The sequence below is a fragment of the Betta splendens genome, chromosome 2 (genome assembly GCF_900634795.4).
Source record: "Betta splendens chromosome 2, fBetSpl5.4, whole genome shotgun sequence".
NCBI classification, from domain to species: domain Eukaryota; kingdom Metazoa; phylum Chordata; class Actinopteri; order Anabantiformes; family Osphronemidae; genus Betta; species Betta splendens.
Genome location: NC_040882.2, coordinates 7974221 through 7999827, shown reverse-complemented (window position 1 = coordinate 7999827; position 25607 = coordinate 7974221). Strand labels below are relative to the sequence as shown.

The window sequence follows — 25607 nt, the reverse complement described above, 5'->3', positions numbered from 1 at the left end:
TTGATGCTAGGACAATCAAAGGGAAGTTGAAGTGATCATTTCAAGTAACATCATTTGATATTAATTTGGTTGTGTCTTTCCCCTCTCAGGAACTAACAGAGTTTTAAAAAGTGCTTAAAATGCTCGCATCTTTGCAATAATAGTTTCCTACATACTGTAAGTGCTCTCAACATTGCAGTCGGCATTCAGTCTTGTCCTGAGATTTTTATTGTTTGTGACAGTGAGGCTTGACAACAGGCAGATATTATCGTGTTTACCCAGGACTTCAGATGCTTTGCCCTCTTTCGCTTGGTTCCAGCATCTCTCTGCGTGTTTGTTATTTTGTGCCTCCTGTGAGCTGAGAGAGAATTGGAACAAGCACAACCACGCAGTGACATACACACTGATTATATGAGCCAGGTCAATGGGGATGACCTACTTCTCGGTTCTGCTCCGCGGACTGCCACAGCCGCTCACGTCAACTTACCAAATGGACCACTCCAACCATCCAAAAGTGTTTTTTTTGGGGGGGGGTTAAATAGCATTTGGCTGCTTAATATAATTATTTTCAGTGATTTTGTGTCATTTACTTTGAACGTTCTGGCATTGAAACGACTCCATGGAGAAGTATAAATTCTTCAGCTCAATTTGTTTAAGTGTAGTACAGTTGAAATATTAATTGGTAAAAGAGAATTTCAATAAAACTCCACTAAGGCTGAGTTTAAAGAGGACACATTCAAAAGCTTTTATTGTAAAATAAACTGAATAAAACTGTGGGCAACCCCACAGTAATTAACAATTGTAGGAGAACAGCATTATGAGTGGCTCCATGTATTATGTAGAACCAAAGGAACCACTCCACACCGTGCTCTTGTCAAATCAGTTTTTAGAAAACGGACAGAAAGAGCTTCTATGAAAAATTTAACGTCTTAAACTATGAGTGGAAAGGAATGCCGCAACCTCCTTAGACCTGAAGTTGATGAAAGATTTAGAAGCAGAGCAGAGACCAATGGGAAAGTCTGCCTGAGTGTAAACAGGAAAGAAGGATCAAAAGTTGAATGGTTCAATTTCTAAAGGGCTTTATTATTTTTCCACAAAATGATTATAATAAAAATCTACCAAAGCAGCCAGTACGGAAGATACAGTACAAGCTTCCACGATGTTAGATCTGGAATTTATGCATCACTGAGAAAACTATCAGAGCAGGGATGTCATCAAAGTAGAGAAATCTAAACTAATCTAAAAAACAGAGGATGTAGGATTCTACTGATAGGATAAACATCTCTACTGGACCTCAGATCCACCAACAGACAGACAGATGGCCCAGGGATAAAAAAAAAATAATAATGTAGACATACAGGATGCTTGCACTTTTTTGAAAGATTTTTAAAAACACATGTTGGTTTGGTTATTTCATTCTCAGTAGCAACTCTTTTAATATCTTTAGTGAATACTAATGAAGGCACTCTAAGTGGGGTCCTATTATGTTAAAAAATACCAAAAAGCTTTGAAGAGAACACTCCACTACTTTTTTATATTTATCTGTTCCTTTAGAATCCAATCAGTCGCTTCAGGATTGTTCCCCTTTGTGATGTCATGAAGGTGACAGTGCACAGACAGACACTGTACTGCACCCCTCTTTTTTAAGTAAGCCCAAGTAAGTCCTGTCTATATGAACCATACGTGAGAGGCATGAAGACGGAGCGCCATCTCAAAACCAGAAAACATATGAAACTGATGAGAGTTAAAAATAGAAATTAGCCATTAGGCAACCTCAACTTCAACTTAGTAGATACAGAACACCAGATACATCATTTCTGGTATTAAAAATAAGTGTAACAGCTTCATTGTGTTGCTAAATTGCTAAGTGTTTAGCCAGGGCAAATGTCATTGCACACAAGTGGACGCCGTATAGAAAGTGGCAATAAGAATGTGGAGGATTCTTCCACTGCTTATTCAGCTCTGTGTTATCCCTCGCTGAGGAGCAGTGATGCTTCAGTCGTGTCTGTCAGGCGGCAATCCTTTCACACGTAGTGGCAGCTCTGACAGTCACGGGGACAAAGTGATGATGGGAAGAATAAACAGCCTCGCCTGGTTTTTGTTAGTGTCCTCCTCCAGTCTGAACGCCCTGTTCCTTCTTCTTCATGCCCTTTTCCGCTCTCTGTCTTGCGCTCAGTGCCAGCCTTCCTCATCCTCAGTCTTTCTGCTCGATGCTTTGTCACCTCGATGCACGGTTCAACAGTGTCACCTATGGTGTGCTGAGAGGCATTTCACCCCGTCTCACCTGTCAGTCCGGATTTGTTTGACTATGTTTATTTGCATGTGTGTGTGTTTGTCTTTGTCAGGATGTCTTAGATTATTCTCTTTATCCTTCGGTGCCTCCAGGTTTCCCTCCTGCCACAGAGTAACCTGTCAGAGCTCCATCAATGCCCAACTTTCCCAGCCTTGACAGGAACTTTTTTCCATTGCTTTCCCTTTTTCTGCATGTCTGAAAGGCTGTTTATGTTACTTGGCTGACAGGTTTGTGCAACGGCAACCTGCAAAAAAAATGTATTTCTCTACCTTCCTAAATTTGATGTACACTGTTCTTTACTACAGCATGTGTCATGCTCAATATGGTGCATGCAGCAAAACATTCAGTAAAGGGTGAAAATTTAACATTATAACAGACAAAAAGGTTGTGTATTTAGAGCAATAAAAAAGATTTTATATTTTTACTTTTCAAATGTATCCAGTATTCACTTTTCTTTTAGTTACAACAGCATTAGTCATGTAATGTACCAATGGGATAAATATCTATTTTACAAGTTAGTATTTCATTTTTGGTATTTTGAGATAGACATTCTGGTTAGAATCACAGAAGAATCATGTCCTAATCAGATCCAGTGTAGTCTGAGAACCTGGGATCAAACCTCAGCGTTCACTAGACAAACATAAACACCCAAGGGAAGGTATTTAAAGTGGTGCTTTAAAGATTCAGCTTTTTGATTGCATGTATTGACATCTACCATAGAAACTCTCAAGTCCACATCTAAAGGGAGTAAACCAATTTGTATGATTTTCATTCTGCTTTTGTTCCCGCCAATATTTTCTAATTTCCCCTTTGGCTTCTTTCTCTTATTGTCGGAATGTAAAACCAAAATTTCCCTATCACCCATTTCTTTTGCTTCTGCACAGCAAGATGAATGTTATCTGACCCGAAATATCATGGGCGACACAGGTGCTTAGGCTGCAGAGAGCTCAAGAGAGGGTCATCTATCTGCTGCACTTTTTCAGATGATGAGAGGGAAGTGATGCATGAAGATAGTTAGCGAACGAATGGGAGGAATATTCTATGCTCGGCATCCGCTCAGATGTGCCGTACACAAGCTGTAAGCTCAGGAAACAGTGACATCTGCTGAATGCAACACACGGTGGAGATCAGGGTGGTGGCTTCTCCCGTTTGCTTCAAGAATTTATTACCTCCGTTATCAGCATGAACTGTGGAAAAGTTCAATTCATTATTCCTGTCACATGTCTACATTGTGCAGAGTCACAATCCATCCTGCATCTGTTGCTTTTTAACACACCCAAAAGATTTTGTTTCAACAAAGTGCTTTAATGCAGCCAGAACAAATAAAACAGGAGTTGATTCCACTTTAGGTTTGTCAGCATACAACGTTTTCCTCCAAGGGTTCGATAAGATGTCATCTGATCTTAAGAAGTTGAGCTTTTTCTGGTAAAATGTTTTTTCTACCCATTTTGAATCCCCATTAGCTGCCACAACTCACGCTGTTTTATTAACAGCCCTCTGGCTAATTTCATAAATGAATAAAGCTGAGAGAAAACACACAACTTGCACACAACTTTGAATTTTTATCTTTGAGTGCAAAGCTCTAAGTTAACTTTTAAAGTCCCCTTTGGTGACGGCGGTGTCAAACAAAGTTGGGGTAATTACTTCTGATAAGCCTCAGGCCTTTATTTTGAAACCTGCCTCTTGCAGTAATCATCGCAAACAGTTTTAAACAGTTGCAAAAAGAGCTACTGGAGCACATGCAAATAAAATACATCTGTCACCAATACACCCATGACTTTTCTATTTTTAACCAGAAGGCACAGGCAGTTGGCAGGGTCAGGCCTGAATCGGGATCTAGCTCCTTTGCAGGTGGAATTAATGGACATGTGCACTAATTACCAACTGACTACAGCTGTGGCTGCAGCTGCCACTGCTGCAGCTCATACTCAGATCATTCTCCCACTACTGGGTATTGTCAGATATACTGCATTATAGCCATGATAGTCAAAGTTAAAAATATTGCTCTTAATTTAATTTGCTCTTTATTTTAAAAGCTACTGTTGTAAACTGGTAAATCGCCTCCAGTGATGTGGAGGCTTGAAATCAAACAGAAAATGACAGCACCAGCTCTCTTTTGGCCACTTTAGGCCAATGAGGCTATACTGTAGCACCAAGTAAAGGCTTACTAGTTAAGTTACTAGCATAACAAACCAAGCTGTTGAAGGTCGAGCTGCATTATGGGTAATGAAGACAGCAATAGAAAGAAGAATGCATGTAAAAAATGTATACATCTGCCCATTTGGCAAGATTTATGTCACATGTCCTGCTTGCTTGCTGTGGTTTACGGAGTATAGCCATACAGTCATCATCATCTGGAGGAGCTTGTGGTTAAGATTCATATTACAGAGGTACAGTAGTACTAGTTGGTCCACCTGTGTCAAAAACTCCTCCAGATGATATGAGCCAGTGGAGGTTTTTATCTACAGTGGGAGCAACAGAAAGAAAAATGTACTTGTGAAGTTGCCCTAGGTTCATATAAACAAAGATGATGTTGCTTTAATTACAGAGCCAGTAACACAGAGACTAATTACAGTCAGACTAGCTCATTGACTATTTTTATTAGTTGTCAAGCCGAGCTCCAAGAAGAATTCCTGATACTTTCTTTACAGCACATTTACCTTAGTAACTTAACATAGAGTTTTCTCATGGCTGGGGCGCTGGACAAGATGACATGACGGGTGTATTATCAGTGAAGGCTCCATAGACCTTGTGTTGTTGGTTTGTGTGTCAGGTTTGGCACTGTCCCAGTTCAGTCTGTGTGGGGCCCTGGAGGCTACAGTATTTCCTGGTGTGTTTCCTATTGTTCCTAATTTGAAGTCCTTGACAGTGAGGCGCAATTATCCCACCTCCATCTCCAAAGGAATGGGAAAAGGATCTGCATCTTTTGTTTGCATTTCCCACTGCCTTCACTTTTAACTATGCTGTTTTATCAAAAAAATCTTTGTTTAAATGTGGATATTTCCCAGGCAGATAGATTTTCGTTAAGCTAAATGTAACGATAAAGTGACATTGATAAGTTGTTTATTTTTAAGTCTCATATCTTTTAGTCCACTCACACTGTTTTATTAATTCCTTGTACTTTGCTTTCCCCCTTTCCTCTCTCCTTCACCACCTCCTATCTATCCCTCTGTCTCTGGCGTACAGACAGCTGAGCGGCTCTTCTGGATTTTGCTGACGCTGCGCCTGGTCCCGCCTGGCCTCCTCTGAGCAGAATGGACACTCTAGAGTCAGAGCTGACCTGCCCAATCTGCCTGGAGCTCTTCGAAGACCCACTTCTGCTCCCCTGCGCCCACAGCCTGTGCTTCGGCTGTGCCCACCGCATCCTCATCTCCCACTGCACTACCAACGAATCCGTTCAGAACATCGCTGCCTTCCAGTGCCCCACTTGTCGATATGTCATCTCCCTGAGTCCGGAGCGTGGACTAGAAGGACTTAAGAGAAACATTACCTTGCAGAATATTATTGATAGAGTTCAACGGGCCTCGTCTTCGGCCGGGGTTCCTCTACCGCTGCCTGCGCCCCAAAGCGGCCCCAACTCACCGGGTGAGGAAGGGAGCAACCGTTTGGCGCTTGTCCCCCTCAGCGCCGCCATGTCCAGCCCAGGCACGCCCCCCGAACCGGTCCAGTGCCAGTTCTGTGAGCAGGACCCTCCGCAGGATGCTGTGAAGACGTGCGTGACGTGCGAGGTGTCGTACTGTGAGGAGTGCCTCAGGGCGACGCACCCGAACAAGAAGCCGTTCACCGGCCACCGCCTCATCGAGCCCATGCCGGACTCCCACCTCAGAGGGCTCCAGTGTCTGGAGCACGAGGAGGAGAAGGTCAACATGTATTGTGTGAGTGACGATCAGCTGATCTGCTCGCTGTGCAAACTGGTTGGGAGGCACAGGGACCACCAAGTGGCAGCACTAAGTGACCGCTATGAAAAGCTCCGGGTAAGTTAATACCTACAGTTTTGTCTTTCATTTAGTCGATGGGGTGCTGTTGTCTTTGAAACTTTGCAAATGTGTTTCTTTTGTAAGGTGGTTTTATTAAAACCTTCTGCCAATTACATAGGTCGGATTATTTGATGACAGATAAGGTGATAGATTTCCTCCACCCTATTGAGGACATAATGAATTTTAAACTTTAATTTTGGTCCGCGCTGCAGTAAGAATTTTCCCATTACCCTTACCCAGGTATCTAACTCGATTATCAAATGAGATTTTATCATCTCATGCTGACTTATTATCTCTCCTGAATAATTAAGCAATTAGCATAATCACTACACCATGCCAGTGTGCCAGGAGGGCTTTCAGAGGCGCTGAATATGGACACACATTGAACGGGGGACTGTCATTAGTGACGACACGCGGCGTCTTTAATGAGGTTGCAGGTTAACGAGTGCCGTTTGCCTGCTGAGTGTAGGTGTACTTAATTGAGCATGGCTATTAGAGTGTAGAGCCATAGCAATAGAGGCTGTGTGTGTGTGTGTGTGTGTGTGTGTGTGTGTGTGTGTGTGTGTGTGTGTGTGTGTGTGTGTGTGTGTGTGTGTGTGTGTGTGTGTGTGTGTGTGTCCTCTGGATGCTGTTGTGCTAATAAACTGATGCCCTCCTTGCAGAAATAGCATTTTTCTTAAAGGGCTGACCTCCTGAAAATGAAGTAATATGTTTTTATACTGTACAGTAGCATGTTTTAATGCTAATACATCAATTTTCAGTAAAATAAACACATCATCATATTTGCGTTGGATTTTTTTCCAGCTTTGCATTTTAAAGCTGTCAAGATGCCAATTGTTTCACACCTACCAACAATGTTTTTCCCAGCATAATGCTTGTCTCACACATTACTGTAGTTGCATATTACAGATTACAGATGTTCTCTGAGAAACTGTGAAACTGATAACTGATTTGCAAAAGCTCTGAGCAATAATGCACTGCTCCTCACCTGCTGACTGTTTATGTTTATTCAGCTTTGCCAAGCAAAAAACAACAAAAAAACTTGTGTAACCAGTGAGATACTGCTTATTCCTTTTTACCACACATTTGAGTGTAAAATTTAATAATAAGTCCTCATGGGAAGGCAGCATACCCAGAACTGTTTTAGTTTCAATACCACAGAAATACTAATGCTGGACTATTATTTAATACTCAAATGATGGGTTCGACCTCCTCTGTTGTCAGGGCTGCATCAGCGTGTTTGTTCATCTCGCCTTGTGTGTTTGAGCTAATTTAAGCAGAGGAGAATAATTAGCAGGAAATCCACAGGTCAGTGCATCATCTATTTATTATGCCTGTCTTCTCCCCTTCTCCTTCCATTCATCCATGGAGAGAAATAACATATCACAGGTCAGCACACCCAGCAGTTATCACACAGGCTAACTAGATGCTATAACAGAAAAAGCAAACATAGCAGATTTCTCTTTGCCTTGACATGATTGTAGGATGCTAAAGATTACCTGTAAGCGAAAGTGATGTGTAACCATAATTTATCTTAAATGTAACACATACTAGAGTGCAGAGAGGTTAATGTCCATCTAATATTTAGGCCGACTGACTCAGTTGTTTGTGTCCCCACATTCTCCTATAGATAACGTCTACAGATGTTGTAGTGGTGGTTGCGTGCCTGCAAACAGCTTTAGAAACTGTACCGACAGTAAGAGTGATCTTTTAAGGTCCAACAAGCTTCTGCCCCCTTTCCAGAATGTCTGTAGGTGAATTAAACACTTACACATGGGTGAATACCAGCTGGCACAGGCACGGACTCCTGTCTCATGGGAGGTAATGTAAGACTCTACTGCGCACGGTATGTGTCCACAGAGTGACATGCATCTGCAATGTGCATCTCAAACTGTGTATTGTGATTGGCTTATATTGGGAAATTGGACTTTATATGTGGTACAGTAAATAAACAGCGCTTGCTGCTTTTGTTAAGCCTTCTTAGTTTTCAGAACATCTGGATTTGCATACGGGTAACCAAAACATGACTTAATGCTTCATTAACCTTTGAGCTTACTTACTCATGCTCTTCAAGCTTTGCATATCTGCCCACAAAGTCTTACAATAATCTGTATGAGACACAGGCAATGCATCCTTTCTCACAAAGCTGCCAAAGCCTGGACAGGCTTCGATTTACCCTTGAGCCGACATACAGTATATTGAATTTGCAAGGGGAGTTTGTGGATCTACTAATTTAAAAATGTTGTGTACAGTTGGTTTGTGACATTTAAGTCACTATAATAAATGGAAAAGAAAGAATGACATGTTATTGATGTAATCCATCCATCTACTGTAACTTAAATATCACATTTTCTTTAGTAAGCAAATTAGTTTTCAGTATGCTCTTATTGTGGCTTACAAGCTCAAACACATTTTCCCCTTATTAACATCAGGGTGAAGCTTCAGGGTAAACATCTAGTGAAAGCATGTAAACCCACACACTGCATAAGCAAAACTTTGACTGAGGCAGTAATCACATCTTCAATTATTATCTTACAACACAAATAATCAGCAGTAAACCATCAGTGCAGACATTTGGAGCCTTCAAACAAAGAAAACTGTCAGTTTCCATTAAACTTCATTAGGGAATTAATTTTACACTTTCTACCCAATATAGTGAATTAAGGCTTTTAATGGTCCAATATTTTCTGACACAAGAAGCAGAGCATGAGATAAACCCAGGTCTGCACGTAAGCTAATTACAGTGAGAGATGAATGCCGTGCAATATTCATGCAGAGCAACACATTTGATTTTTAATTCATAAAGACAGAAAACTTCTCAAAGGAGAAGATGTAGAAGAGTCACGAAAGCCTTAGTAAGCACAAACACAAAGTCTGCCGAGTGGAAACTGTTTTCAAACTATTTCGTGCATATCACTTTTTGCCACGATTTGCTGGAACTTGAGATATCCCCCATTCTGCACAAGAAGTAGAAAGAGCATTAGATGATTGAAATAGTTTCATCTGCTCAGTAGCTGTGGTGGTGTGTTTGATAAGAGGCATGGAGGTTATTGTGGGAACACCCATCCTTTTACAGAGATAAAATTACCCCCGTCACAGGAAATTGACAGAGGAGGCCCCTGGAAATAGCTTTTAAAGTCCTTGGCTCTGGGAGTGAGGAGAAAAAAACCTTCAGGATAAAAGATTGGGGCTGCGGTGTGTGTGTGTGTGTGTGTGTGTGTGTGTGTGTGTGTGTGTGTGTGTGTGTGTGTGTGTGTGTGTGTGTTTGTGTGTACACTTTCAAATCACAGGTTTGTGTTTACGTAGCCATCCATTTGCTTTAATCATCTGTCCTCTCATGTTGCAACAACTTACTTTGGGTTGTCAAGTGCCAACATGAACATTACATCTGATTCACAGCCTCATGGATGAGCACATTATTTACCTTTATGCCCTCAAACGGTTTCATTCATCTTTTAAACGGCAAACACGCTTATCCCCTTACAGTATATCCGCCCTTAATGTAGCCCGTGCTATTATGTTGTCTGTTTTCACCTTTTGAGATGATCCTTAACAGTAGAACACTATCATTAAAGTAAATCATGTACCACCTGACAGTCAGTACCTGTCACCTGACAAAACATACAGGTATGGTGTGAATTTCCACACACAAAAGCTTAGAAGAAACTTCACTCCCTGAATCAGTTTGTTTAAAGCATAACGTTTGACCCGTGATCCATCAGTGATGTTACAGCAAAACCCTTTTGTGTGTTAGACCTTTACTCAAACGCTTAATCTGAGCATCAGAATCTGAGATTAATATCATCTCTATATGCTAATGTGTTAAAAAAATCAACTCCAAAGGGACATGAAAAGCTTTTCTTTTTAACCAAAAGTATGAAACAAGGAAAACCAATTCATTCAATTCAAGAGATTATGGGCTGTAGATCATGTGGTGCTTTTACACAAACATTAAGTGTAGCTGCTTTAATGTTTTAATGTTACTTCAATATTTATGTAATGTCTTTGATGAAACATTACTACAGTATAATGCTACTTTTTGTAGAGGTCTAAGTCAAACACACATGACATGCTTTCCTCATTCCTCCTCTTTGTTCCTTCCCCCGAAACCTCTTTCTTTGCAGCTGTGCTTTGCCTTTGAGTCAAGGCACACACACACACACACACACACACACACACACACACACACACACACACACACACACACACACACACACACACACACACACACACACCAATTTTTCCAATTTGCAGGGGAGCTTACTGGGTGTCGAGCAAATACACCCACGCTCTTCATCAAAAGCAGTACAGTGATGACTTAGCAGGAAGAGGTAAATGCCGCGTGGATGTGTGTAAAGATGGGTGGACACACGATCGCACAGTAGTAAACAAGTAAATGAGAAATCCTCACAGTTCCTGTTTCTCTGTCACAGTGTTTCCTCTCTCATTTCTATCTTGCTGTTGTTCAGCATCCACTTTTATTCTCTCCATCCCTGCCTTTGTTTCTGTCTTCTTCTTTGTATCGCGTTTCTCTCTGATATCATTCCAAAGGACACAAGTAAAATAATTGGAGTGAAATGCTGGCGGTTCAGCAGGAATTCTCGAGAACACAATCCTGCTCAGTGTCGGAGTAAATCTCGACCAGATAAAGTTACGCTTCCTACCTGTCTGCGCTAGTGCTTGAGTCACACATTTTTAGCTTGTGATCAGCGCAGACCAGGTGATTTAATCCACCCCGATCCAAGTCTCATTTGAGCAGAATGATGGAAAAGATGTTAAAGTATAAAGAAAGTATGGACTCATGCAGCTTAAATTCTTCAGTATCTATGAAGACATTAGCTGACAAAATGTCTGAAAGGTCTAATTCCAGAGCGGACTCTGAGTGGGTGGGAAGCAGGGACAGGATCTGCAGCAGAACAGCCTCCCACTGATCAAGAGCAGATGCTGTTTCCTTTGGGGAAAAAAAATACTTGCAAAACCTTACTGAGTCAGCTGACCACAGTTCACCAAAATAAATCTTAGTTTTAGAAGTGTGTTTACATTTTAGGTGATCTCACCACTGATGAGTCTTGGGAGACGCTCTGGTGGCGTCAGCGTGGGTTAGACGCCGACCGCCGTGTTATCAATACGCTTGGTTTTTAGAAGGTTGTGAAGGAAATGTTGAGTGTTTAGATCAGATATAGTTACACATTAAACTGCAGAATACTGTATTTGTATGTATATGTATCTATAAAGTATATACACAGTATATATGTATAAATGGATACAATGATTCACTAAAAAAGTGACAGTGACAAATGTCGCATACACACAAATTTGTTGGTACTGCAACATTTAAAGAAAAACCCACAATGGTCATGAAAATGACTTGAAGCTGACAAAAAATAATAATAGATCAAAAATGATCGTACCCTAGAAAAGATATAAACAGTACTGTATATAAATCATAATCGAGAAGATGTTGCTTGCTCCTGCCTAATTTAGATTGTACTGTAGCTCATTTGTTAAATTTTAAACAGTGAGTTTTTCTGCCTACTGTATTTTCCATCACTGCATTAACAATAAGTCATCACATCAACGCGGCTTTATGTAGATGTAGAGCAGGGATTAACTACAGGACGACACACATTATTCTCTGTGAGATTTCAGTCTAAACTGACAGCGGAGAACGAGAGTGGAAGGAGACACACAGTGACACAGGTCCACAACCTGAGGGCTCTCTCAGCTCCTAAAGGATAAGGTGGTCGTGTGTGTTAACCCCTCCGTGTGTCCACATCTGACCACAGGTTACACTCACACACGCACTGACACACAAACAAGCATTGCAACTGTTTTGTGGTGTTTCCATAAGGTGACCTGCATCTTTTCTATGTGTTATTTATTCTTTTTTTATCCCTGTGGATGGTAATATGACACAGCATCATATTCATCTCTGAGCAGACCTTTATGCTGCTTCTGCTTTTGTGTGTCAACTCCGTATTAAGGCCATCCATTAAGCCCTCAGTACACACACACACACACACACACACACACAAATCTCTGTCTTTGTCCTTCTAGGGTTACTGAGTTGATGTGTAACTCAACTCCTTTTGTTCATATGCTGGATGTTATAGTACCTAACTGTATCTGTAGCAGTTAGATTCTTTATGTATTTTCCACTGAAGCAATGCAGTTTACCTCAACGCTTCAATATGTGTTTGAATACCTGTGCTCGTTGAATATGATCTTTTACGCATTTCCGTCCTGGTCTTGCTGTTCCTCTGCATAATTTCTTGGGACATGCACGAAATACCACCATGTCTGTATTCAGACTTATCTGGAAAGCGCTTTGAGAAGGGACGGTCGCGACATGGCATCACAGCGGCTTACGCACGCATGGTCTGGCAATAATAAGACGCTCTTGGATCTAGAGTAGACAGCTTGTGCCCAGGCGGATAAAACCCAGTAAAAAGGGGGAGTTGGGAAAAGGGAAAAGGGGGAGGGGAGAAGGAAGAAACAGGGAGGAGCGATGAGGGTCGGCGCTGACGTGCTGTCACCTGTTTGCCGGTTCGTTAGCTGAGTGCGCTGCTGCGTGCTCTCACAGGGGAAAGCTTTTGATGCCTAATTTGCCGCTCGGCTGGGTCGGTGCATGGCTTGGTGCTCAGTGGAGTGGCTGTCCCAGTCACATCCTCTCCTAGTGCAGGATCCTCTGTCAGAGGCTCGGACAGGGCAAGATGAGGAGGCAGTACAGGGATGACGGGTATCAGCCGCGCTCAGAGGTATGTGGACGGGGATGGAGGAGAAAACTGGAACTTTCTGTCATTCCTGTAGAAAAGTAGGACCCAGGGAAAAGATGGGCTTTCTCTTTGCCTTTCTTCTTTTCTAAGTCTGCAGCGAGGATCATATATTTTTGAAATTATGTGTTGTGCTTTCTAGAATGGATGTATTTTTTTCTGCCTTTAGAGGTTTAGTTGTTTCCTGAATCAGCGCCGGGGGTTGTGCGGCAACTTTCGTGTGAACTCCTGAATCTAAAGGGAAAGATCTGTTGCATTCGCCTCGTCCTCTGACTGTCGCCGCTGCCCCGCATGCTAAGCTGAGGCCGCCCTTTCATGATTGTGTTTGTGTGTTTGCTGCAGCAAGCCCTGGACTCCAACCTCAGCAGCCTGATCAAGAGGAACAACGAGCTGGAGTCGCTCATGGGGAAGCTGATCCAGACATGTCAACATGTAGAGGTGAGTCCAGCTGCCCTGTGAGGTCCCCACTGTCCTACGCTGAATGAGAATGCTTATACTGTATAAGTTTAATAATACAACTACACTTGTGCGGTATTAAGAGTCTCATTTTCACAAGTTTGTACTACAATTCAAAAACAGTTTAGCTTAGCACCTATTTATTATTTTATGACTGTTAGATTTTGTTTTCTATTGTCGGAATTGTCAGAGCTTTTGTGGTTTTGTTTTGTTTTGCTATTATTTGATATGCAACAGACAAAGAAAATCAATATTAGTGCTATCAAAATATTCATATTGGGAGGTAAACCTTCTGTTTTCTGTCATTTTGCATAGTTTCACATGTATGTAAAATAATAATCAATCTAGTGTGTTATTCATTTTTAAACTAGCATGATGTTGAATTGCCTGTTAGTAGTGCAGACATTAGCCTGAGCAGCACTGACCCAGCATCAGGTTTGTGTAGTTTGTCTGTTGTTAGTTAACAGCATGTCTGTGTGTATTTAGCTCAGCAACATCTGCTTGTTCCTGTTATGCTGAGAGGCTTTAAATAAAGCAACGCCTGTGGCTTCAAAAGCAGCAACATCTTTGTTTAGAATAATTGAGAGCAGCTCAAAAAACGAAGGACAAAAAAAAAAGAAAAAAACTCCTTAATAAATCATAATTTAGATATTTTTAATGCAAGTGCTGTGTGCATATTTTGTTTTTGTGTTGCCATCACGCAAAGCTGTTTTCCGAGAACTAAGCTGGAAGGCAGATTTGGATGATGAAGGCTTTCGAAATGACAACAAAATAGCTACTGTGATGCGTTCCACTTTAAAAAATCATAAACAAATAAATGATGCACATACCTACAAACAACAGCAAAGAAAAGCATGGCCTATCCACAACCTCCCCACCACCACCACTGTGCATTACAGTCACACATACTGTATAGTAGGGTTTCACAACACCCTCCATAGCGTCAAAAATAGCCTGAGGAGTGAACAGTGGTAGCACATTGTCTTTAGGTGAGAAAAGTCACATTGCACAAATGGAGGCTGGAAAATGCACAAAAAGAGACGTGGTGGTTTGGTGATGAGCCCAAAATACATGCAACGACACGTAAGGAAACCCAGCAAATGATTGTGCTTGACGCGCACACATGCAGCTGCCCAAGAGAGGGACGGATGTGACAGGGCTAAAAAAAGCGCCGCAGAGGAGGAGCTCCGTACGGGCGGCTTGATGCTGCGTTGATGGAGCTTTGTGAATATTTCAAATCAGATTAATCTATTTCAAGGCTTCTCTGGAGATAGCTGCTGAGAGGCTGTGACATCCTTGAGACTCCAAATGTTGTACTGTATCAAGTGTTCATGCATACTTGGATGAGAAAACTTGCATTGAGAGTTTTTGGCCATATTTAAAACATGCATGACCTACGACTGTAACATGTCTTAAAAATGCTGTTCCTCTGAATTATTATCTGTGCCATGGTGCAACTGTGCCAATGATTTAATGACCCCACGGCACACAGTCATACCTTTGCATTACCATCTAGTCACCATCCAATTGAATGCTTGCATTGGCTCCTGTGCTGACTTTATACAACACATATGTTCAAATAGTTCCAAAGTGTCAGGAAGTAAAGTCAAGTTTGGCTTTTAGTTCATGTGCCTTTACGAAAGTTTCATATCCTCAGGGTTTGGGTTGTTTTTGGAGGGTGTGTGTGTGTTTCTGCGGTTAAATGAATCACTTAATGTCCCAGCCATGGTGCAATCTGTTATGCTTATCATCATCTCCAGAGCCTCTGCCCACAGTCATTAAATGCTCCACATTTTTACATGGAACATGATGCACTTTGGACACAAATTGTGTGTGTGTGTGTGTGTGTAGTACACTGAGTTCAATTTGATTTTTGATATGCTGTTATTCACAGATGGAGTATTTTAACATTTTAGGCCACAAAATGTCTCCATTTTCATTGTGTTCTCAGTGGATTGATCAAATTGTGAGTCACTTTGAGTTTGTGTTATATGTCTGCATATGACGTGGCTAACGCTGCGTACTGTAGCCTGTTCCAGGCAAATGAGCAATATCAGGGCATGTCGTCTTTATTCACATCCAGTCCACACTGAAAGGCCCAAGAAAACATATCACAGCTTCAAGATCTCAGAGTCTGCTCTTTGGGTATAAAGGGTTTCTACTTAAAAACACCTTTGTTTAGGTAAAATAATTGGTGCACAAACAACCGGAGCAGCATACAGTACTGTATATGAAGACAAATAGACTGGTCAGCATGTCTATCAGGATTGCACAAGCAAAGCCAATGTAGCATTACTGCACAGACGAGCTAACGGGGTGAGCTCAGCATGTCTTGCAAAACTGTAATCCAGGTGAAAATTTGTTTTTATTGGCAACAAAAGCCCAGAGAACCACATACTGTAAGAGCAGTGTAGCAATGAACATAAAGGGTAACAGCAAAGTGATTTCCAGCTGTTTGGATCTGTGGCAAGTGAGTCTCGTGTGTGTGTGTGTGTGTGTGTGTGTGTGTGTGTGTGTGTGTGTGTGTGTGTGTGTGTGTGTGTGTGTGTGTGTGTGTGTGTGTGTGTGTGTGTGTGTGTGTGTGTGTGTGTGTGTGTGTGTGTGTGTGTGTGTGTGTGCTATCGCTCTGGTGCAGCACAAAGACACTTTACTAGGTGCTGATAGGACCTTAAGGAATGACCACAATAAGAAATGACACATTACGTTAGGACCTGGAGTCCTTTAATTGGACCTGAGCAGCTTTTATAGGCTGCTCAGACTGTAAAGAATCCAACTGGCAAATTAAGTCACATACCTACTTCTACATTCATCGTTACAGCACTAATCGAAATGCTCGACAGAGGTTGAAAGCAGTCACACGACAATTACTGTTCAACACACAGTTTAGTTGTCAGTAGTTGGTTCCTACTGTACATCGCCCCACCAGGGTTTTGCAGCTTTACAGTCTCCTAAGGTTTCTAGTCTTAGTCTCCTAAGTCTCCACTATTTTACTTACATTACAGTATAAGAGAGGTGTTGAGAGGTGTGTTGCACATGGTTAATTTTGATTGGTTTATATCCTGCAAATCGGGGCTTGTATGGGTGATACATGCCTACACGCCTCCAATGTGGAACGTGTGATATAGCTATATTACATTTTTCACATGTATTTTTATACGTAGCACATCCAGAGAAATTTCCAGTAGTACAATACAGAGAATAGGAACTATTTACTGTAGGATACAACCATACAGTAGTTCTTTGCTGTGTCATGCCTGCCTTTAACAAACACCGGGCTTCCTGCCTATTTTACTTGACACTCAAGTCAGCAAGTGTCAAAAAGCCTAAATATGTCTTACTTTCCTCAAATGTTTGGTAAAAGAGAGGAAGGGTGGGTGGTGGAAACTGGCATCCTGTGCTTATTAGTCACGAAGAGGAGCCATTTGTCTACCTTTCATTCTCACCGTTTCATCTAATGCTGCGTATGGATTGGTTCTCAGGTCAATGCGTCCCGTCAGGAGGGCAAACTCATGGAGGAGTGTGACGTCCTGATTGACATTATTCAGCAGAGGAGGCAGCTCATTGCCAGCAAGATCAAGGAGGGAAAGGTGAGTGAAAGTGCTCTTTGGGCGAAGAGTCGGGTTGAAAATGAGGAACCCGCTTTGCTCATGTTTAAAAGCGAAAACAGTCCAACTGGCCAAAAGCAGATCTCAGAGCATATGGGGGGTGTCACTTGTGCTCTAAACCCAGTTGATTTTCTAAGGCTGTGTCTAATGAGACTCAGAAGACACAAAATGTAGGTTTTAATACGGCATCAGAAGAAAATTTTAGTTTTAGGCCATATGTGTCTCTGCACAGGCCGATCCCAAGTTTTTCACTGTGCTGTTAGCCTGTCTGTCATTTTGTTCATACTTTATATTTTGCATCATAATGGCTTCAAAACCATCAATAGATTTAAGCCGTGGTTACACTGTTGAGGGATTCTTTACCAGCCAAAGTGCTGATGAAATGTCCTTTGACCTCAATCCAGCCACTGACCTCAATCTGTCTCTTAAAATCTCTTCTCTTTATGACAGAGGAGGGGGTGGTGAGACCGAGGGGCAGCGAAGGGAGATAAAGCATCAGAATTATTGGCCTGCTTGAAGAAGTTCATAATAGAGAAATCAGAGAGGCTTTAGTCAAGTTATTACTTGGGGACTTCTAATCAACTTTCATATGTTGTTTATTTCATCATGAACAAATATGAGGGGCTTATTCGGTTACAAGGGAAGAAAGACATTTGGAGGCAAACTCATAGAAGAGTTCCAAAAATCGAAAAAATTGATGCTTGAATGCATCAGTCAAGCCAAGTGATTTGACCTTTGCTGTACAGGGGACTTCAAATGTTAACATCCATCTCTATGTACACTAAAAAACTCTCTTTGGGTAATTTCTCATTGTCAGCGCCACGTTATGTCCTCATCCCTATCGATCCAACACTTGAACTCAGTGTGGTGCAGTGTGGGCTTGTCTTAAAAGCAGCACCGGTCTCACGCCGCTCTCCCATTCCTCTAGGCACAGAGGCTCCGAAAGCTCGCCCAGCAGATCTCCAACTGCAAGCAGTGCATCGAGAGGTCTTCAGCCCTCATCACTCAGGCTGATCAGACGCTGAAGGAGAGCGATCACGCTCGCTTCCTGCAGACAGCCAAGAGCATCAACGAGAGGTCGGACAGCCCACACACTTGGAACGCATGCCAGATTTGTTCAGCTCAGCAAACCTTAGGTCCGGCTGTAAGGAGAGGTTAAAGACTGAATAACAGATGCTGAGAAACAATTCAACTTTGTGTGCTTGGCTTTCCTAATAGCGAAGGCAAGCGAGAAGGGATTTCATTTACTATTTAGCCTGAGCCCTCTGACTAATGGAGTTGGCAATGGAGAAAAGAACCTGGTGTGCAATACGTACATCCTCAGGAGAAACGATGCTTAGTGATATTAAAAAATAATTGTAAACCTTAACAGGAGTCAGTCAGAACCTTGCTGTTTGATTTTGTTGTATTTCTTTCATTCAGCTGTTGATAAGTTTTCGCCATTTTGTTTGAGGACAACCAACGAAAACACATGACTGATGAAGACAATGTCACACATTGTGTATTGGAGTTTGTTTTGCTTTGAAATATAAATACTGTTCAATTTGGATTGTTAACAACCTTAGGGTTTCTATGGCAACTGCATCAACCCAAGTGCTGATCCCCGAGATACACCTGACAGACACGTTTGACACCTTCGCCCTGGACTTCACCAGAGAGAAGAAGCTGCTAGAGAATTTGGATTACCTCACAGGTAAACATCCACGTTTCCATCAAGGTCTTGACTTATATTAATTCAACTAAAAGCAGTTAGTTCACTGAACAACCCCAGCCATTTTTATTAATTTTCTTCATGCTTCAAATCTAAGTCCAACTCTTATTTCTCCTCACACATCATATAACGCCAACATTGACTCTAATTACATTCTAGTCCAACTAGTCTAATTTAGTTATTTTTTCAGTTCTTTTGAAGTCTTGCCTTTATCAAGCACAGTGTTTGAAGGAACAGACCCCGGCCGTTTAACTGCTAAATTAATTTCTCTACATCAATTCCCGATGTCCTTTTCACAGAGATCGTTCGACACGTCGCTGTGTAAATTAAGAGCACGCTGGGGACAGAAACAAGGCGTGCTGTGTCGTGAATTTGAAGGCTGCTGAAAATGGCTGCCTTGTATTCATACACTTCACTGCAGCGAGGGCTTTGCTGAAGGGCCTGAATCCCTCCTCTGTGTGCAGCCGCTCAGGAGACAGCGATGACAGACGCACAGAGAGATAAAAAGTTGCTTTACAATCATTTTAAACTGCGCTGCATCTTTTCTTTTATCCAGCTCAGTCATTCTCTTTTTACCCGGTTTCATGACTTGAACGCAGAATGAACTCCTTTGAATTATTTTACTGTAGAAACTGCTATAACGCAATGAAGTTTTCACATAGATCAAAACATGAGTGAAGCTTCTCGAGTTACGTAACAAATCACATGTGATAATGCTAAAAGGATTGTGATACTTCGCCCGGCCCCCCTGTGATAACATTGACTGCTTTTTATGTGAATATTTTATTATTTCTCTACCACATTACTGTTATTGCTCATCCTACCACTCTGTTGGAAAGAACATCCAAAATGTGCATAATGAATTATTTGCACTCACAAAATGAACAGCATTATTAGGCTTAATTGGGGATTTTGAGCTAAAAAAATGTTGCAATCCTACAATTGCAAATTGCAACTTTATTAAAGCCATTATGAAGCTGATGATGCTCTTTTTATCCCCTACACCTCTGTAGCTCCAACTGCACCATGCATAAGGGAAGAGTTGTGTACGGCTTCCTATGACACCATCACCGTCCACTGGACCTCCGACGACGAGTTCACAGTTGTGTCCTACGAGCTGCAGTACACCATCTTCACTGGACAGTCCAACATAGCCAGTAAGTACCGCATTAGCGGCAGCCTCAGGAAAGTGATGCGTTCACAGACAAGCTGGGGGAATATTTGAAAACAGGTGGCGATTATGAAAGGCTTTTATGATGAGCCGGAAGCAGGGAGAAGCATGTGCACGCCGGCGCCCTGCAAACACAGAGCCTCAGTTATTACCATTTGGAATGAGGAGTGGGAGCTGCAGCTGCGGCTGTCACACACTCACGGAGCTAATTCAAAACCCTCAGCACCAGATTATTGCCTCAAAAATAGCACTTCTCTGAATCTTTGAGTCACACTTCCACCGAACCTGAGCGCAAAGTCACACTGAGCACATAGGTGGGTTTGGTGGACATTCCTGTAATATCATCATATGATGTCTGCAGACTCTTGTGAACATAGGAGCATAGGTTTTTTTTTTTTTTTTGCAGCCGTTTTTATCAGCATCTGCTAAACCACACTGCTTCGGCGGTGCCCACTTCGCCCCAAAGGCAGCTGGGAGTTGAAGTGCTTTTCCAAAAGCCAAACTCCCAGTGAAGTGAATCCTCCAGCTTTCATGCTGCTGTGACTCTCAGATTCTGTCACACATGGGATGACTGCAGCTTGTGAAGGATGAGAGCGGAGTCAGATTTGACAATAGCGACTAGAATGAGGGCAGAGTTCTTACAGAGTCTGCAGACGTTTAAGCAGCACTGAAGGGGTGAGACGCGCTATCAGCTGAGATGACAGCTGAAAATGAATCTGTGTCGCAGGCAGGCTGTTGGTGCCATAATGTCTTGTTTAACAGCAGACCGGCTCTATATGCTGACGCACACGCGCGCTTACACTACGCGCATACTCAAAAGATCCAGAAAATCACCAGCACACTTGTGTGAGCACGAGCTACAGGGAAGCAAATGGGGTCACGACATCTGAAGACAAGCTCCCCTGCTCGCTTTCAATCGAACTGCCTTTTCTCCGTCTTTCATCTCTTCTTTTTCTTTTTGAAGTCTTTCTTTTTTTTGGATTTAAAGAAAAACAGATTCACCTGACAGTTAAATTCCTGCTACCTTCCCTGCTCCATGTTCTTTCTGATTTTTCCAGTCTGCTCAGGGATTCTTTTCTTTCATTTCTTTCTTCCCAAGGTTACCCCCTTGTTTTACCGCCTGCTCCTGCCTCTGCGGTTAAAAGCATGTTTAGAACCTACAGCTACAGTATTAAACTAATGCGACACTTTGTTTTCACATCTCTATCTCCTTCTGTTCACTAAGAGGCTGTGATTTTTTTCCCCTCCCTCCCCCCGTTTTCACATCTGATCATGTCAAAGGTGTTGCTGCTGGCATCAAAGTCACGTGCCAGCGAACCCCCCCCACACTCCCCCCGAGACCAATTCAGATGAGTCACTACACAAGAAGGGAAGCAGCCTTTAGTTTTGGTGTAATAAAACAATATGCACAAGAACAACACCCGTAACTCCTGTGCATCGCTGTGCAGTGCAGGGGCATGGATTAGATTTCCTGTGGGAGTTACAAGCCAAAGCGCTCTGTCTTAACCTGCATACAGTATGTTTGATATTCACAACACTATGAGCTTAGTCACATGACGCTGCAAGATGTTCAATTCTAATTAGTATTTACTCTCAGTCTAGTGTAAACAAGCAGTATTTACGGTGATGGCTTTTACTTTTGTGTCTTCATCCCTTGTTAATGTAAACAACTTATATGAATGTACAAACATTAGTGGGTTTGGTCGTAAAGCTTCAGAACTGAACTGAAGTACGACAGAGTGCAGTGGATTATTATTTTATTATTTTAATACCGTAAGCCACCTTTTCCTTATGAGATTAAAAGTCTGTACATTAGTTCCAAAGACCTGAAGGCCACTGTTTCAGATGTGTTCTCATTCAGCAAAATGGTTGCAGTCATGTGGTCTTTAATAATCTTCCAAAGGCCTGATTACCACTCGTGTAATCAATCATATTTTCTTTGTACTTGAATGTCATTTTGTTTACTATGGTCTGGGTGGCAGAGCTTTGTGTGAAAGTGCTGCACATGGTGATGAAACACACGTGTGCACTATTTGCCATTTCTGGGTGGCCAACAAAGAAACAGCGCTTCCTGTGTGAATTCCACGCGCAAACAAAGCCATGGCATAGAAGGGAAATGTAAACGGTCACCACACACACACACACACACACACACACACACACACACACACACACACACACACACACGCACACACACACACACAGTGCAGACGTAATGAAGGAAACACCCGGTGAAACACGCAGTGCAGAGACACAGAGTAAGAGAGAGCGACTGTATGAAGTCCTCGAGGTGAGGATGGCCTCCTCTTGTGACTTTTAACACCTGCTCATCTACTTCTACCACCAGGCACTCAAACTGACGCCTCACGTAGCAGAACAGTATTTACTGTATATCCAGGAAACTCTGAACCTAAAGGTTTTTTCCTCTACTCAGTTTATTTACCTGAAATTGCCTGCAGTTACTGTATAATTAAATCTATCTTCAATGGGTTTCTCCAGGTAAAAAACAAATGATATTGTTTCTGTTATTACGGTCAAAATGCATATTTTTATTGACCCTATTTGTGCCACTTTTCCCTCTAGGTTTGTGTAACTCATTGGATAGCTGGATGATTGTCCCCAACATCAAGCAGAACCACTACACAGTGCACGGTCTGCAGAGCGGCACCAAATATATCTTTGTTGTGAAGGCCATCAACCAAGCGGGAAGCCGGAGCAGTGAACCGGGGACGCTCAAAACCAACAGTACGTAAACAGTAACACAGGAGTAAACATCCCCACTTCAAAGGTCATTTTAATGATAATGAATTTTACTTTCTCTTGTCGTTACCAGGCCAGCCGTTCAAACTGGATCCCAAGTCCGCTCACAAAAAGCTGAAGGTGTCCCACGACAACCTGACAGTGGAGCGGGACGAAACCACGTCCAAGAAAGGCCACAGCCAGGACCGCTTCGCCAGCCAGAGCAGCTACGGCGTGGTGGGAAACGTCTACATCGACAGCGGGCGCCACTACTGGGAGGCGTTGATCGGAGGGAGCACATGGTGAGCCGTCGCCTCCAACCCGTTTGCAGCGGGTTTCTAGTATCCACATGCACATAATGGAGCATTCCCTTCCCCGCAGGTACGCTGTGGGCATAGCCTACAAATCGGCCCCCAAGCACGAGTGGATCGGCAAGAACTCCGCCTCCTGGGTGCTGTGCCGGTGCAACAACTCCTGGGTGGTGCGGCACAACAGCAAAGAGCTGGCCATCGAGCCCTCGCCCCACCTGCGCCGCGTCGGCGTCCTGCTGGACTACGACGCCGGCTACCTCACCTTCTACGACGCCGTGGGCTCGCAGCACCTGCACACGTTCCACGTCTCCTTCGTGCAGCCCGTGTGCCCCGTGTTCAACGTGTGGAACAAATGCCTGACCATCCTCACCGGGCTGCCCATCCCCGACCACCTAGAGGGACTAGAACCCCACAGCTGAACCAGCCACAGACAGAGGAAAATAAATCAGGCCCTGTTAATGTACGTTAAAGCTGCACTGGGCCGGATTTGTGAAGATGCCCGATTTGTGTTTGCAAGCGTGTCCCATTCTTTTAAATTCACACAGATCCGCTCTATTTCACCTAATTAAATCTCTGCACCCAGAGGCAGCTGTAAAATAACAAATAGAAAATCTACAGTAGCTTAAAGTGAGCTGGAATAGCATGTTCTTGACATTTCTTCAATACATGAGTAGGCCAGTGACTTATCTTTTTACAGCGCAGGTAATTAAACGATTGCTACGGTTCATCCAGCATCACCTGGTGCAGCTTTGATGTTAAAAGAAATACTCCAGCTGTTCTTAGTTTATCAGGCTTTTAAAACAGAGAAACAGTTGAGTTGATGGTTTTTAACAGCTTGTTCATGTTGTGCTTAATTAAAGGAAACTTTGTGAAACCCCAGTCTAGACAAATGACAGCACACAGCGGGTCCGTGTAGACGAATGGACAGAAATTCCTGCTCTAAGGCACTTTGCGCTATGACGGGCATATTTGCACCACATCAACTAGGAAACAAGCCACAAATCAATTTGTAATTGTCTTATTTTTTTTTTTGAAAGATTATCTTTTCAGATTTAGCATGTTCCTTGAACACACCGTCACAGCTTCAATCAACCACAGTGGCTGGAAACAAACAGAATAATAGATGTATATTTTGTGAATTCACGTCCCGCCGCTGTGTTTTCCTCTTTTATTAACAAGGAACCAAAGTAGCCATTTCTGTTTGTTCGGCTGACGTTACAAAATAAATTGACTCTGTGAATAAGTGCTGAGATATTTTTAAAAAGTGACAGAGCATTATGTGAATATTTTCGGCAGGAGTCCCTTCAGTGTTTTTGCACATTGTTCATACTTTATTCATGCATTTGTCATCTCATGATTTGATTTATTTTCAAATTTCAGTGTTCACATTGTTGTGTTCTGTGTTATTTTATTATTTTGGCCACCCGTGCCCTTTCCTTATGATTGTGTTTGTGATTATCAGAGCTAAGGGGCAACATGCATGTTTGCCATTCAGTGGGACTGTTTATGTTGGGAAATATTCATGTCACTAGCACACAGAGGTTACCAAGCCCACATGCAACATATGGCAAACAATACATTCTCAGTTATGTCCTATGAAGCACACCTCCTTACTTACTTACTATACAGCGACGGTTTCTCTTCACTGGGTCTGGGTTTGGATTTCTACTCATTGTTTACAATTTAAAACAGAGACATAAACGTTCAGTCAAGACACTCTTGTCATTTCTAAATGTTGAACCACTTCTCTGTGTACAAAGACTTGGTTGTATTCCTCAGTGTTGCTTTGCTTCAAAACCTGGTACACTTCAAGTTCTTTATTTTTGTGTTTCCCCTGGCAACAAAACTGAACTATGTTTCATTGTATCTGATACAAATACATCATTTCGGTGTTACCGTCGTACGACCACGCTGTTTTATGTTGTTGTCTTTGTGGACGTTTTTATAGGAACAGGATATGAGTGACATCACTGTCGTCTGAGTCAAGTACAATATATGAGAAGGTCAAAATAAAATATTGTTCCTTTTCACATTAATAGTGTTTTATTCCTCACTCCACTAAAGGAAATTACGTGCACATTAGTGCACGTGAGAATGTCGTAAGGCTGGTAGCTTTTCTGTATAAGCGGAACTTATAGACCTGATCACGTGATGTATCACATTTAAACATTCATGATTAAGTTTTTCCGAATTCCCCGTAAAGCAATTGCATTTACTTTCCAAAAAGTTACCTTCACAATCCATAATGTCGGACCTTTTTCCTCCGATGTCATTCGGCGTAAATGTGCTTACAGAACCCCCCTCGTCTTCTCATACGAGACGTTGCGTGACATTTCCAACAATCGATACCGTAACTTCATGTGTCCTGAGGTTTTCTGTGTTGCTCAGCTCGCACAAAAGGTTGAAGAACAACAATTTTATTAACCTTTATCAAGGAAAGGATTTGCTGAGATTGCGTGTTCTTCTGCACAGGCTTTGTTCACGCACAGCGATGCAGTGAACCAGTGTTCGACTCTGGCTGCTGAACCAGCTCAGGCCCTTTTTTGCCTTAAGGGCACCTTGAATATTCTCTAGCAAGAAGAAGAAACTGTT

The 25607-nt window shown here is 42.4% G+C and overlaps 1 protein-coding gene across 6 annotated transcripts in view; it reads left to right on the top strand.

Annotated features, from left to right (window-relative positions):
* Nucleotides 1-25045, top strand: part of LOC114846272 (E3 ubiquitin-protein ligase Midline-1-like) — a 45564-nt gene extending 20519 nt beyond the window's left edge. For 4 of the 6 annotated variants that reach the window (XM_029135112.3, XM_029135106.2, XM_055505286.1 and 1 more), the window contains 9 exons: nucleotides 5459-6246; nucleotides 13365-13460; nucleotides 16958-17065; nucleotides 18012-18160; nucleotides 18649-18776; nucleotides 19808-19951; nucleotides 22549-22710; nucleotides 22799-23006; nucleotides 23086-25045. In XM_029135112.3, coding sequence (XP_028990945.1) covers nucleotides 5527-6246; nucleotides 13365-13460; nucleotides 16958-17065; nucleotides 18012-18160; nucleotides 18649-18776; nucleotides 19808-19951; nucleotides 22549-22710; nucleotides 22799-23006; nucleotides 23086-23434 — 2064 coding nt within the window. In that variant the 5' untranslated portion in view covers nucleotides 5459-5526 and the 3' untranslated portion in view covers nucleotides 23435-25045. Of the gene's footprint in view, nucleotides 1-4119; nucleotides 4224-4258; nucleotides 4496-5458; nucleotides 6247-13364; nucleotides 13461-16957; nucleotides 17066-18011; nucleotides 18161-18648; nucleotides 18777-19807; nucleotides 19952-22548; nucleotides 22711-22798; nucleotides 23007-23085 lie in introns of those variants that run through there. The other 2 variants (XM_029135127.3, XM_029135119.3) reach the window with 2 other exon arrangements.
* The last annotated feature ends 562 nt before the right edge of the window (nucleotides 25046-25607 follow it).